The 11,332-nt window shown below is 45.7% G+C and overlaps 1 protein-coding gene across 2 annotated transcripts; it reads right to left on the reverse strand.

Moving 5' to 3' along the window:
• Positions 1–66: 66 nt before the first annotated feature.
• Positions 67–9,294, reverse strand: cd99l2 (CD99 molecule-like 2). 2 transcript variants are annotated; one of them, XM_069724682.1, is made up of 10 exons: positions 9,107–9,294; positions 7,704–7,766; positions 7,471–7,515; positions 7,149–7,283; positions 6,859–6,939; positions 6,376–6,444; positions 6,245–6,298; positions 5,965–6,084; positions 4,691–4,756; positions 67–3,943 (listed from the first exon to the last, which is right to left on the reverse strand). In XM_069724682.1, the coding sequence occupies exons 1-10, from the start codon at positions 9,156–9,158 to the stop codon at positions 3,882–3,884; spliced, it is 747 nt and encodes a 248-aa protein (XP_069580783.1). In that variant the 5' UTR covers positions 9,159–9,294; the 3' UTR covers positions 67–3,881. The 2 variants fall into 2 exon arrangements, with proteins under 2 accessions (XP_069580783.1, XP_069580782.1); XM_069724681.1 differs by having other exon boundaries at positions 7,471–7,518; positions 9,107–9,292.
• Positions 9,295–11,332: the final 2,038 nt, after the last annotated feature.

Raw genomic sequence — 11,332 nt, forward strand, 5'->3', positions numbered from 1 at the left:
ATTTACCTGATGAGCCATATTTACTTCTGACCTTCCACTGAAAAATGACCAACAGACTGTTCGTGGTTCTTTGAAACAGATCGTTTTATTGGTTCCTGTTAGTAACAACAACATATCGCGGCACGTTAACTAGTGGAAGAAGAGAGAAAGTTCACTACTACACTTCAAGCAGTGTCCAACATTCAGCGGTCAGAGACACAGAGTTGAACTCCTAGGGGCTATGAGTTACTGTACACAGTAAGTAGAGAAAAGCATGCATTACAGTGTGTATGTGTATCCAGCATCACTGGATCGGTGTGCATGTGGCAGGTGGACTTACAGAACCGGCCCTCTCACAGCAGACCGGATCGGATCTGTTCTGAGGACGTGATTGCTGGTTGGACCAGAATCAGTCTGTCCCACTTCAGGAGGGGAGGACGGCCTGTTGCATTCACATTCAAATCCGCTTCTTTCTGTCCTGGTTTTGTTTTCCTCAGCAGATCGTTCAGTCCAATAAAATAAATAAAGGCAAAGTCAATCTCCATCAGCATCTTTGGTAGATTTCTGCTACAAGCCCAATGGTTCTAAAACATGAAGACGGTGAATACATTCAGGAGACAGAAAGGTTTGTTGTTTAGTGTTTGATCTGAGTGACGTTGAGCTTTCAGCAGCCTGAGCCGGATCAGACAGCGACATCTGCAGCCACCTCCGGGTACTGCAGCCCCCTGCTGTCACCCAGAGGAGGTGCAGGCATGCTGCTGCTGGTGCTCAGCTGTAGCTGCAGTGTGGTGGAAGAGTAGCGCCCCGTTGGACCGTGCAGGGTGTAAGGCAAAGAGAGAAGCACCATTTTAAATTACAGGCAGAGAAACTCTAACAGCAGCTCCAACCACCAACAGCCCCCGAATACAACACGCTGGTCCAACAGCCCCTGAACACAACACGCTTGTCCAACAGCGCCCCCTGAGGCCGCTCTGCTTCATTACCCTCTGATCTGAGGCTCCAGGTTTCAGTAGGAACAGCTGTCCAACAGTCTGGAGCACAAAGATATGTTGATTCATGAGGAGCCTCACAGATGGACCAAACGCTCCTGAACACATCGGATCGATAAAGGAGTTAAATATGGAGGGAGAGTCATGTGACTGGTGTTAATACTTTAGATAAGCAGTAAGTCTAGTCGAAGAAGGTCTTAGTATTTGTTCTTATTTTAGAGGGGAGCGGGCAGACATCACAGGGGGCGGAGCCGCTTTACAGGTCAAATCACAGTGAACACACTGGGTGTGTTGGTGCTGCAGCTTCAGAGTGTCCGACAGAAGGAATTGTGGATAGGAGACATGTTGAGACCAGGTGTGTGTTCTTGTCATGTCTGTTAGCCTGTGAACGAGGCCTCCTCCTCCTCCTCCTGTTTGTAACAGAGGCTCAGTTTACAGATGTGGAAACATTTGTAAATTTGTTCATATTGTGTGCACTTTTTTTGTCTTTCTCTATGCTGCTGTGCCGAGTAAATTTACCCACTGTGGGATTAATAAAGTCAAATCTAATCTAATCTCATTAAATTCAGATGTATCAGTAAGAGCATCATGTGTTAACCTTCACACAACCAACACACACGACATAAACGCAGGTTGAGTGTGTGTCTGGTGCTGCGGTGAAAGATGAGAGTAGAAAACAGTGGATGGAGTCAGCAGGAAGCAGCTGCGAGTGCTGAGCTCAGGTAGGAAAAGTCCAGTCAGGTACAAAGTGTAAAAAGAGCAGGCAAGAGTGTAAACACACACACACACACACACTGAGTGTCTAATGAGAAGCAGAAATGTTCTCCAACACACTGCTACTAGTACAAACACAGTAATATGTACAACCGTCACACGTCATCACTATTCAGACTACAGCTAACGTGGCTAACAGCTAAAGAACTTCTAGATTATCTGAACCACAGGTTGTGTGTCGCAGTGGACACTGACTCACCTTCATCAGCATCACACTCCACCTCCCTCCATCCTGTTCCCATGATGACCACTTTGAAGACGGCGTTCACAGCCACGCTGCACTGTGATTGGCCGGCTGCTTCGTTTGGAGTGAACACCTGAGTCAGCTTGTCTTCAAGTCTTAGCATCAGTTATGTGAAGGACTTCAGAATAATCAGACCCACCGCGTCCACCTGCCAGCAGGTAGGTGGTGTCAGGACCCAACAAGACAGCTGATGGTTCAGCGTTGATCTCTGAGGTCTTTAGGACGGAAACCTGTCGACTCACAGGTGAACGCCTGTTTCATTCAAACCAAATAACTTCACACGAGCAGGTGAATTTGTACGTCTGGTTAAACGTCCCTCACCGGCCGGGTGGAGGCAGACTGAGCATGCTCTGTGAGCCTCAGATCAATTTCTAAAAGAAGCCGTCCACCAGTTTGCAGTAGAGAGGGAGTGTTTTCCTGCAGGACAGTATTGTTGTAATGCCTGTCAGTGGCAGCAGGGGGAGACAAACGTCCTCACAGGAACTGTTGTCTTCATCGCTTCCAAAGTGCTTCATCTGGTCTGACTCAGGTGGGGATGTCATGATGTAAAGTCAAATTGGTCGCCATGGGAACAGGTCCCTCCCTCTTGTGCACTGGCACACACACACATACACTATTGCTAACACAAGAGAACGGAGCACAAACAAAAAGATCTACAGTTTATCATGTCGAACAGTTTCTGTTGAGAGTCTGGTCACCGCCTGTTCCTGTTTCACTCAACAGGAGCACAGCGGGATGGGGGGGGGGGGGGGAACTGCAGCGGGGGGTGGTATCTGCAGCAGCGGGGTTATGTGATGTTTCATATTTGGCACTACCGTTTAAACCTCTCGTTCAGCCTGAACTTTCTTGAATCGGTTCTCTGATCGGTTCTACACTGAGACGTCCCGTCATTAAAGGCTACTGGGAATGAAAGCGGAAACTCGTTTCGATTTAAGGATATTTACACGATAAAAGGTCAAAGGTCGTCAGGAGACACTCATGTTTGGCCACCTTCTTTATTTTCAAACTCAATTAGGCAACTAGTTCTTCACAGGAGGAGCAACTGATGATGTCAGCGTCACCTGATGTCAACAGTGGTTACCTGCAGTAACTCCAGTTCCATGAGGATGCTGCTCCCTCATTAAAGGCCAACGCATGTTTAGAGGGTAACAAAGCTGCAGCGACCCAACTGTTCATGTCCTCCAACATATTCTAATAGTACCAAACAAACCGACAACAACACGCTACATCAAACATCACATTAAGAGGATGAATTCTTCTACATGATCAGGAGTCAGATTTTCAATCAGTTACACGTCAAAAAAGTTCAATCAAGAACCACTGTTCATTTCAATAAATCAGATATTCCTGATTAAAGTTCACAACTTTCATTCATTAAAAAACAGGAGGATAAAACTAGAGTGGGCGTGTCTCAGTGACGGACACACCCACTCCAACATGCAACACAAGGACCCGCCTCCGTCTGTCTCCAGTGTCTTCCACTCAGTCTGCTGCCAGAGGACAGGCTGGAGGACAGGCTGTAGGACAGTGTTGGTGGCGTCCAAACCGTGAACAATAAATTACTATTTACACGTTAGTCAAAGTTCCATCAACTGGCGGTTATGTTTACAACAGAGGATAAAAAAAAAACGTGTTCCCATTCAGCGTAAAAAGACTACAAATCCCAGAAACCCCTGCTTCTACAGCTCAGAGCTACAGGAGCGTGTGTGTGTGTGTGTGTGTGTGTGTGTGTGTGTGTGTGTGTGTGTGTGTGTGTGTGTGTGTGTGTGTATGTGTGTGTGTGTGTGTGTGTGTGTGTGTGTGTGTGTGTGTGTGTGTGTGTGTGTGTGTGTGTGTGTGTGCGTGTGTGTGTGTGTGTGTGTGTGTGTGTGTGTGTGTGCGCGTGTGTGTGTGTGTTACACAGTGTTCTCTTCAGCAGTAGGTTCAGCATTCGATGTCTCCAGGAGAGTCTGTTGGACTGCAGAGACAAAAGAAGAGACAGGTCATCTCTATGAGACAAAGGACAAGAGACAGAAACTGCTGGCAGCCTGCTGATGTCCAGTTGATGTCCAGCTGTGGATCTTTGGTAACATCATCAATGAAGTGACAGGTGAAGAAATACAGAAAGTAAAATCACAGTTTAAATCAGCAGGAACACAAAGTCCGTCAAACAGTGATGTACTGAGACATGATGGTGGACATGATGCAGTCAGCAGGAGGACGGACAGGCGACGTCCACCGGAGACGGAGAAGACTCTGAATACTTCACTTTTAGTTTTTGTAACATTTGTAACAATTTTCATAAACAGGTTTGATGGAAAGAAGAAAGTTAATTGTGTCCATTTAAATGGGATGTGCAACATAATGAGGTGAGTTTCAGAGAAGGAGTCTCACGAGATGGGATGGCAACCAGAGAGAACAACCAGTTTACAGATGACATCATCATTAAACCTGAACACACTGATGTGTTCAATCTTCATCATCCTGTTTTCATGACTGTGGAACTGATGTGTGAAACTAAGATTCATTGGTGTCACTGAATCCTACACACACTCACCATCTGATACCTGCAGCATCACCTGGGAGCTGCCTTCTGATTGACTGTCTGCTCTCCTGCAGGACAGGGTGTGTGTGTGTGTGTGTGTGTGTGTGTGTGTGTGTGTGTGTGTGTGCGTGCGTGCGTGCGTGCGTGCGTGCGTGCGTGCGTGCGTGCGTGTGCGTGTACCTTGTGGTTCTGTAGCCACCACTACTTCAGGGTTCTCAGCCTTCACCATGTCAGTGTTCAGACTCTCTGTGGAAACAACAGAACAGTTTGTGAGTTCACAGCTGCAGAGGATGAAGAGGATGAAGAGGATGAAGATGATGAAGATGATGAAGAAGATGAATCTGTGGTCTCAGCTTCAGCTTGTGTTCTCCACCTGCTCTGTGGAGCAGTTCCTGGAACAGACGTTTCCATGGAGACGGCAGGCTGAGTGATGATGTTCTGAGTAATTATGAACTTTGACACCAGAGTGAAGTGGTTTCTGATGGAAAAATAATGAACTCATCATACTTGTCGAATGTTTGTCTATCACAACATGTTCCTATTGTCTCAAGGAAGGAGCCATTTATCTGTGCACGGCATGGTCTCAGACGCAACGTCTCAGACATGACGTCTCCGTGTCTTGATCTTGTGACCTACGACCTCACTCAGTACTATCTGTGCACAGCATGGTCTAATTTACGACGTCCATATGTTCTTAATTTATGACGTCCATATGTCCTTATCTTGTGACATACAACTGAACTCATACAACTGCTTGTCACACTGTATAAAAGCTGCCCTACAGAGGAGAGACATTGAGCAATGCTGGACATCCTTCTTTGAGTGTACATGTATTTGCTCCTTCTTGCAAGAATAAATGTCCGATGTGTTTGATTTTGAATACAGCCTCTGAGTAGTTTTTCTGACAGTTTCATACTGTGGCTGCTGTTTTGGACCATGAACAGGTTTATGCTGGACTCAGCAGGGACCTGGACTCTGTCTTAGCTCCACTCTGACATAAAGACCAAACACCACAGACTCTCAGACCAACAGCTGTCAGAAACATTCTGCTGCGTCGTCGTTTCTCCAGTTAGCGTCAGGTGGAACAGTTTCGTCTTCTACTCTGATAAATAAGCTTCTGTTTCTAATGAAGTCTTTGAGCTGAAACAGTTTGTGAAGTTACCTCATGGATCAGTTTACTTGATCAATCAATCAGTGGACAGTAAACTAATCATCTGAATAATCAATTATTGATCATTTCTGAAGGAAAACTAAACATGCTGTGACTCAGATTATCTTTTTCTCCATCACATGGAACCATTGTGAACTGAATGAAGGAACATCTGAAGCAGCTGTTACACAGTTCATGGACTGATTAATCAATTCATCAAACAAAATGTTCCTATGATCATGTGACAAGGAGGCCACGCCTCCATGCAGTGTCAGAGCTGTGTCAGCTGTGGTGGAGGACTCACGCTGGATACCGAAGCACAGCTTCTTCTTCTGGTAGGAGATGTAGCTGCTCACTGCACCCACCAGTGCCATGGCAACCGCACTCACTATCCCTGCAATGGTGCCCACCTCTGCTGTGGTCTCTGGAAACACACACACACACACACACACACACACACACACACACACACACACACACACACACACACACACACATTGATGAACATGGATGAATATATCCATGATACATATATATATTTTTATATATATATTTCATCCATGTTCGTCTTGGTGAAACTGCACCTGTGTTGTTGTCATACTGGTTGACGTGGCCACTGTCCCCACTCTGGCGCCCCCCTGTGGACACAGAGTTACCATCTGACCTCTTCAGGACTTCAATAAATAACATGACTTCATCTAAAGGTCCTTGTTACCTTTTCCTTTATCTGGTTTGTAGTTGTTGTCTTCACCAACAGCAACCAGGTCGCTGTCAGAAAACTGACCTGCAGACACAAAGACCATCATCAGTGACGATAAAGACTGACATAAGATAATAATCACTGGATTATAGACGGATATCAGATAATAATCCTGGATTATAGACGGATATCAGATAATAATCCTGGATTATAGACGGATATCAGATAATAATCCTGGATTATAGACGGATATCAGATAATATATACGATCACTGGATTAATGAAATGTAGCGAATATCAAACAATAACTGAGGATGTGAGAATGGACTTTATAAAAACTATAAAGATCAGTCCAAAACACAAACACACAAAGAACATGTGAAGAAGACACAGATGAAGATGACCTAATGACCCGATGACCTGATGACCTTTGGTTCTCTGCGGTTCTTCACACGCTGACTTTAACTCTACTATTCTTATGAGGACTCAACCACCCACCTCCCGGCCCCTTGTTCTTATCCTTCACACCAATGTCATTGTTGGGGTCCAAAGCATCAGCCAGGTCCAAATCACCAGCAGCTGCAGTTCAAAGGTCAACAATCAAAGTTACTGCAAAGTAAAGGTCAAATACAGGGTTAAAATAACAGGAGTGAACAGAGAGAGTCAGAAAGTAAAGAAACTAAATACTGCTGAATGTCTGACTTCCTTTTTGAACACAGCATGAAGTCAGAGGAGGAGGAGCAGGAGGAGAACTAACAACAGACCCTCAGGAGCCTCCTCTCTCTCACCTGGCTTGGGGCGGGGCTTGGCGGTGGGCTTGGGGCGGGGCTTGGCGGGGGCCTTGGTGCCTGCTGGGACTTTAGGAACAACCTTGGGCGGAGCCTTGGTGGTGGTGACATCCAACAGTTCCATCAGATCAAAGTCTGCAGAGAGAACCTACTGTTATAGGATGTAACTTCATCTACACAACTGGGATTTCAAAACAAAACCCCTCATTTATCACATTATATTATATCACATTATACTATATTATATTATATTATATTATATTATAGTGCAGGGTTCTTTTAGAACATGTTGTATCAGTGGCATCTATGTGGTCCTCACCTCCTCCTCCTCCTCCTGATGGTGCTGCTGGTCTTGGTGTCACAGACGCTGCTGTAAAAGACATTAATTATATTCATAAAAAGGGATTATTCCTTCTGCTGTCATTCAAAAGTGAAGAGCAGCATGTCAGTTCCCCATCAGACCTGAAACAGAGCATCTGTTCACTCTGGGAGAAAACAGGTGGGAGGGGCTTCACTCTGGGTGGAAACAGGTGGGAGGGGCTTCACTGCACTCACCTGGTTTACTGTCACCATCACCCAGAGCATCAGCCAGGTTTAAGTCGTCTTGAGACAGGACTCCTGAGGACAGAGGACAGGGGACAAAGGGAGGCCACACTGTCAGAATCTGTCAGACTACAGACAGAAATAATGAGATGATGATGAACTGATCACTTTAGTCAAACTTCCAGATAGAAACTGCACATGGATGATAGAAATATTGATCATTTCACTGGATGAGATTTGATCCGTCAGCAGACTCTGATTCATTTCACTGCTATTATTCAAGATTCATAGAAATATGTAGAAAATAAAGATGTTTTCATTTAGTTCAAGCAGTGTTAATAAACAAGAAAACAAACATAAACATCAGAAATCAGAATTCAATACAAACAAGCAGAGAGAGACTTGGGCGGTGACCTTGAGTCTGCGAGGCGTGTGCATAGCGTGTGCATAGCGTGTGCATAGCGTGTGCATAGTGTGTGCATAGCGTGTGCATAGCGTGTGCGTTCCCTGCAGCATATGCAGACCAGGACCCAGGGCCAGGACACAGGACACAGGGCCAGGACCCAGGACCCAGGACAAAGGACAAAGGACAAAGGACAAAGGACCCAGGACCCAGGACAAAGGACACAGGACACAGGACCAGGACACAGGACCCAGGACCCAGGACCCAGGACAAAGGACACAGGACACAGGACAAAGGACACAGGACACAGGACCAGGACACAGGACACAGGACAAAGGACACAGGACAAAGGACACAGGACACAGGACCAGGACACAGGACACAGGACCATGATTTACATTGCATAATCTGCAAATTCATAAAGTGAATTGATAGACAGATTTTTTTCATTTCAGACTGAGGCTTTCCACATTCTCACCACTGAGAGAATACACCACCCATCAGTACACCGCCCACCCTTCAGTACACCATCCATCTTTACACCATTCATCAGTACACCACCCATCAGTACACTGCCCACCCTTCAGTACACCACCCATCCGTCAGTACACCACCCATCCATCAGTACCCACAGGGACACCATTCCAGCACGTGCAGCTGGACCTCAGACAGACTGGGTGTTTCCTCCGATCACATCCTAAAGATCCAACAGAACCACTGATGCCCTGAATGACCCGGTCTGATCTAGCTGCTCCACATCTGTTAGACTTGCACCCCGAGAGAACACCTCAGAGGTCCTCAGAACACAATGAGCCTCTAATAATCGAACCTGTTCCAACACGGGGGTCTGTGAGGAAACTTAAACACCGGGAGTGGACGGTGAGCGGCGGGGCTCTGCTCCCGGTGTCCCCGCTGCTCCCAGGTCGGTGCACCGTTATTCGGCCTTGAAGCAAAGTGCGGCACAAAAGGCAGAGCGCGTGGCAGTGCGGCGGAGCGCGGGACAAAGACTCACCTTGCAGCGGCAGCAGCAGCAGCGTCAGAGCGAGCAAAGAGCGGAGAGCCATGAGGGACAGCACGGACACACGGCCGGAACACGGAGGGTCTACAGCGGGAAACTACGCGCCTGTCGCCGCTCGGTGTGCTGCAGCCTGCCGTCCGGATAGCCGCAGTCAAGGCGTTCACTACGGCACCACGCGACACTCCCACCCGGTACCACTTCCTGCCCCTTTCAAAACAAAAGCCTACCCTCACTGCAGACATGCTGCAGAGCTCTGCTCCGCTATTATTCTATTTTAATAAACCACAAACATCTATTAATTTAAAAGGTTGGTGTCCTGCAGTTAAAGACAATTAGAGACAATTGTGTTGCAGACATTAAAAGCTGAAACAATAATTTTTGACAATTTCTTTAAAAAACAAAAAACAAATCACATTTGATTAAAATAGTTGCCACTAATTTTAATTTAATTAAAAATCACATGACATGAGTTTGTTGTAAACTGTAAAGTGCTGCCTTCAGCACGTTTCTCCTCTTCACCTGTTCACACACAATAATGACGGTCATCTCCATCAGAGCAACACGTTTCTGCAGCATGTGTTCGATATACAGACGTAATGAGAAAAGTGAACAGTTTAGATCAGGTCCATGGAGACCATCATTTTTAGGACAGCTCATCTCTGTTCCATGATGTGTACCTCTTTCACTGGTCACGGGGTGGGGGGGGGGGAGACTGTGAACAAAGGTGCTGGACCTCAGCATGAGCACGTGACAGACCCAACACAGGAAGGATCCAGACCTTTCCTGCTCACCACTGCAACTCAGTTTTATTCATCAAAGACCAAATATAATAATGGGAGTCATCTCAGGGTTTTTTAAAGAGTAAAGTTCTTACAACAGTTCATCATGAGTGACAGCAGGAAGGAGAAACTCCAACAGAAGGTGAACCTGCTGGAGAGCAGAGACAACAAAGTGAAACCACAGATCCAGAATACCTGCAGAAGGTGCAGAGAGCAACATGCTCAAATAAATGATGATGGGTATCTTTAAAAAAAGTTTAGGTAAATTACTGTTAATAGCCACACAAGGTGACCATGGAGAGAAATTAAAACTCAAGAGAAGTCACAACAATCAAACTACGGTGAGGTAGCATGATTAATATCAGAACTATCTGTCGTTTTCCAAATGTCTGCAGTTAAAAAGGCCACGAGCCTGTTTGGGAACAAAGGAACAGGATTTTCTCTGATGGAGCCGGACAGTCGGGAAACAAGCCCATAAATAAAGATGTTCCCTCATCAGTAAAATATGCAGTAGTGCTGCACCAATAAATGAATGGAGGAGGACACAGTTGGAAATACAATACAAACATATAGCAGGGCCTTTTCACCACTTGGTGAGGCGAGGTTAGGTGGGCGTGGCCAGCTGGAGACCAGAGAAACAGGACCTCTGATTGGTGGAGGGAACACACTGAAAGACAGAAGACCAAAGAAGAGGCAGACATGTTTGAATGATGTCGTTTTCCCCAGACAGTAACAACATGTTCTCACTGCACATTTGTTTTGCAGGTTTACTGTCTACTCACTTTTCAGATTAGATTTTAAAAATGATAAACAACATACAGGAGGCTGATCAAATGTGTTGCTGCAGATAAAAACAGTGATCCCAAACTTGTGTGGCTTGTGATGCCTCATAACAAACATGTCTGCCCTCCGAGTCATGATTCATACGGACAAAAAACAGAATGACAGAAGTGCAGAGAGACGTGTTCATCCAACGTGTCCTCTGTTTGACATCGCACTGAAACATTGGACCAATAACACGTCTGTCCTTTGGCTCCAGAACAGTTTTACATGCAGGATTTGTGTCATTAATGGGACATCATGTTGTTGGTACTTTAACTTTAGTGGACGGGTCTGAGTACTTGGTGCTGTTGGGTCTGTCAGAAATGTGCTGACGTTCAGTAAACTCACCGTTTACCACCATTATCTCAGAGTACTGCTCGTTCATTCACTATTTCACAAATAAAGGTTTCACTAATCATAAATAGTATGTTTTAGAATCTTTAGAATCTCTGTGATAATTGGAACCAGGTTTGACCTGTGTGGGTTCTGTAGTTCTGGACGTGGACCAGGTCTAATGTGGTCGTGAAAAAAGCAGTGAAATGGCCCTTTTTTACTTTTACAAATAGAATAAATGTTTCCTAAAATAGAAAATGTGTTTCAGACTTCAGAGTTCATGTTT

This window comes from Brachyistius frenatus, unplaced genomic scaffold (assembly GCF_029030835.1).
Source record: "Brachyistius frenatus isolate BFR_SWC_R1_liver_20210118 unplaced genomic scaffold, ASM2903083v1 Contig_391, whole genome shotgun sequence".
NCBI lineage: Eukaryota > Metazoa > Chordata > Actinopteri > Embiotocidae > Brachyistius > Brachyistius frenatus.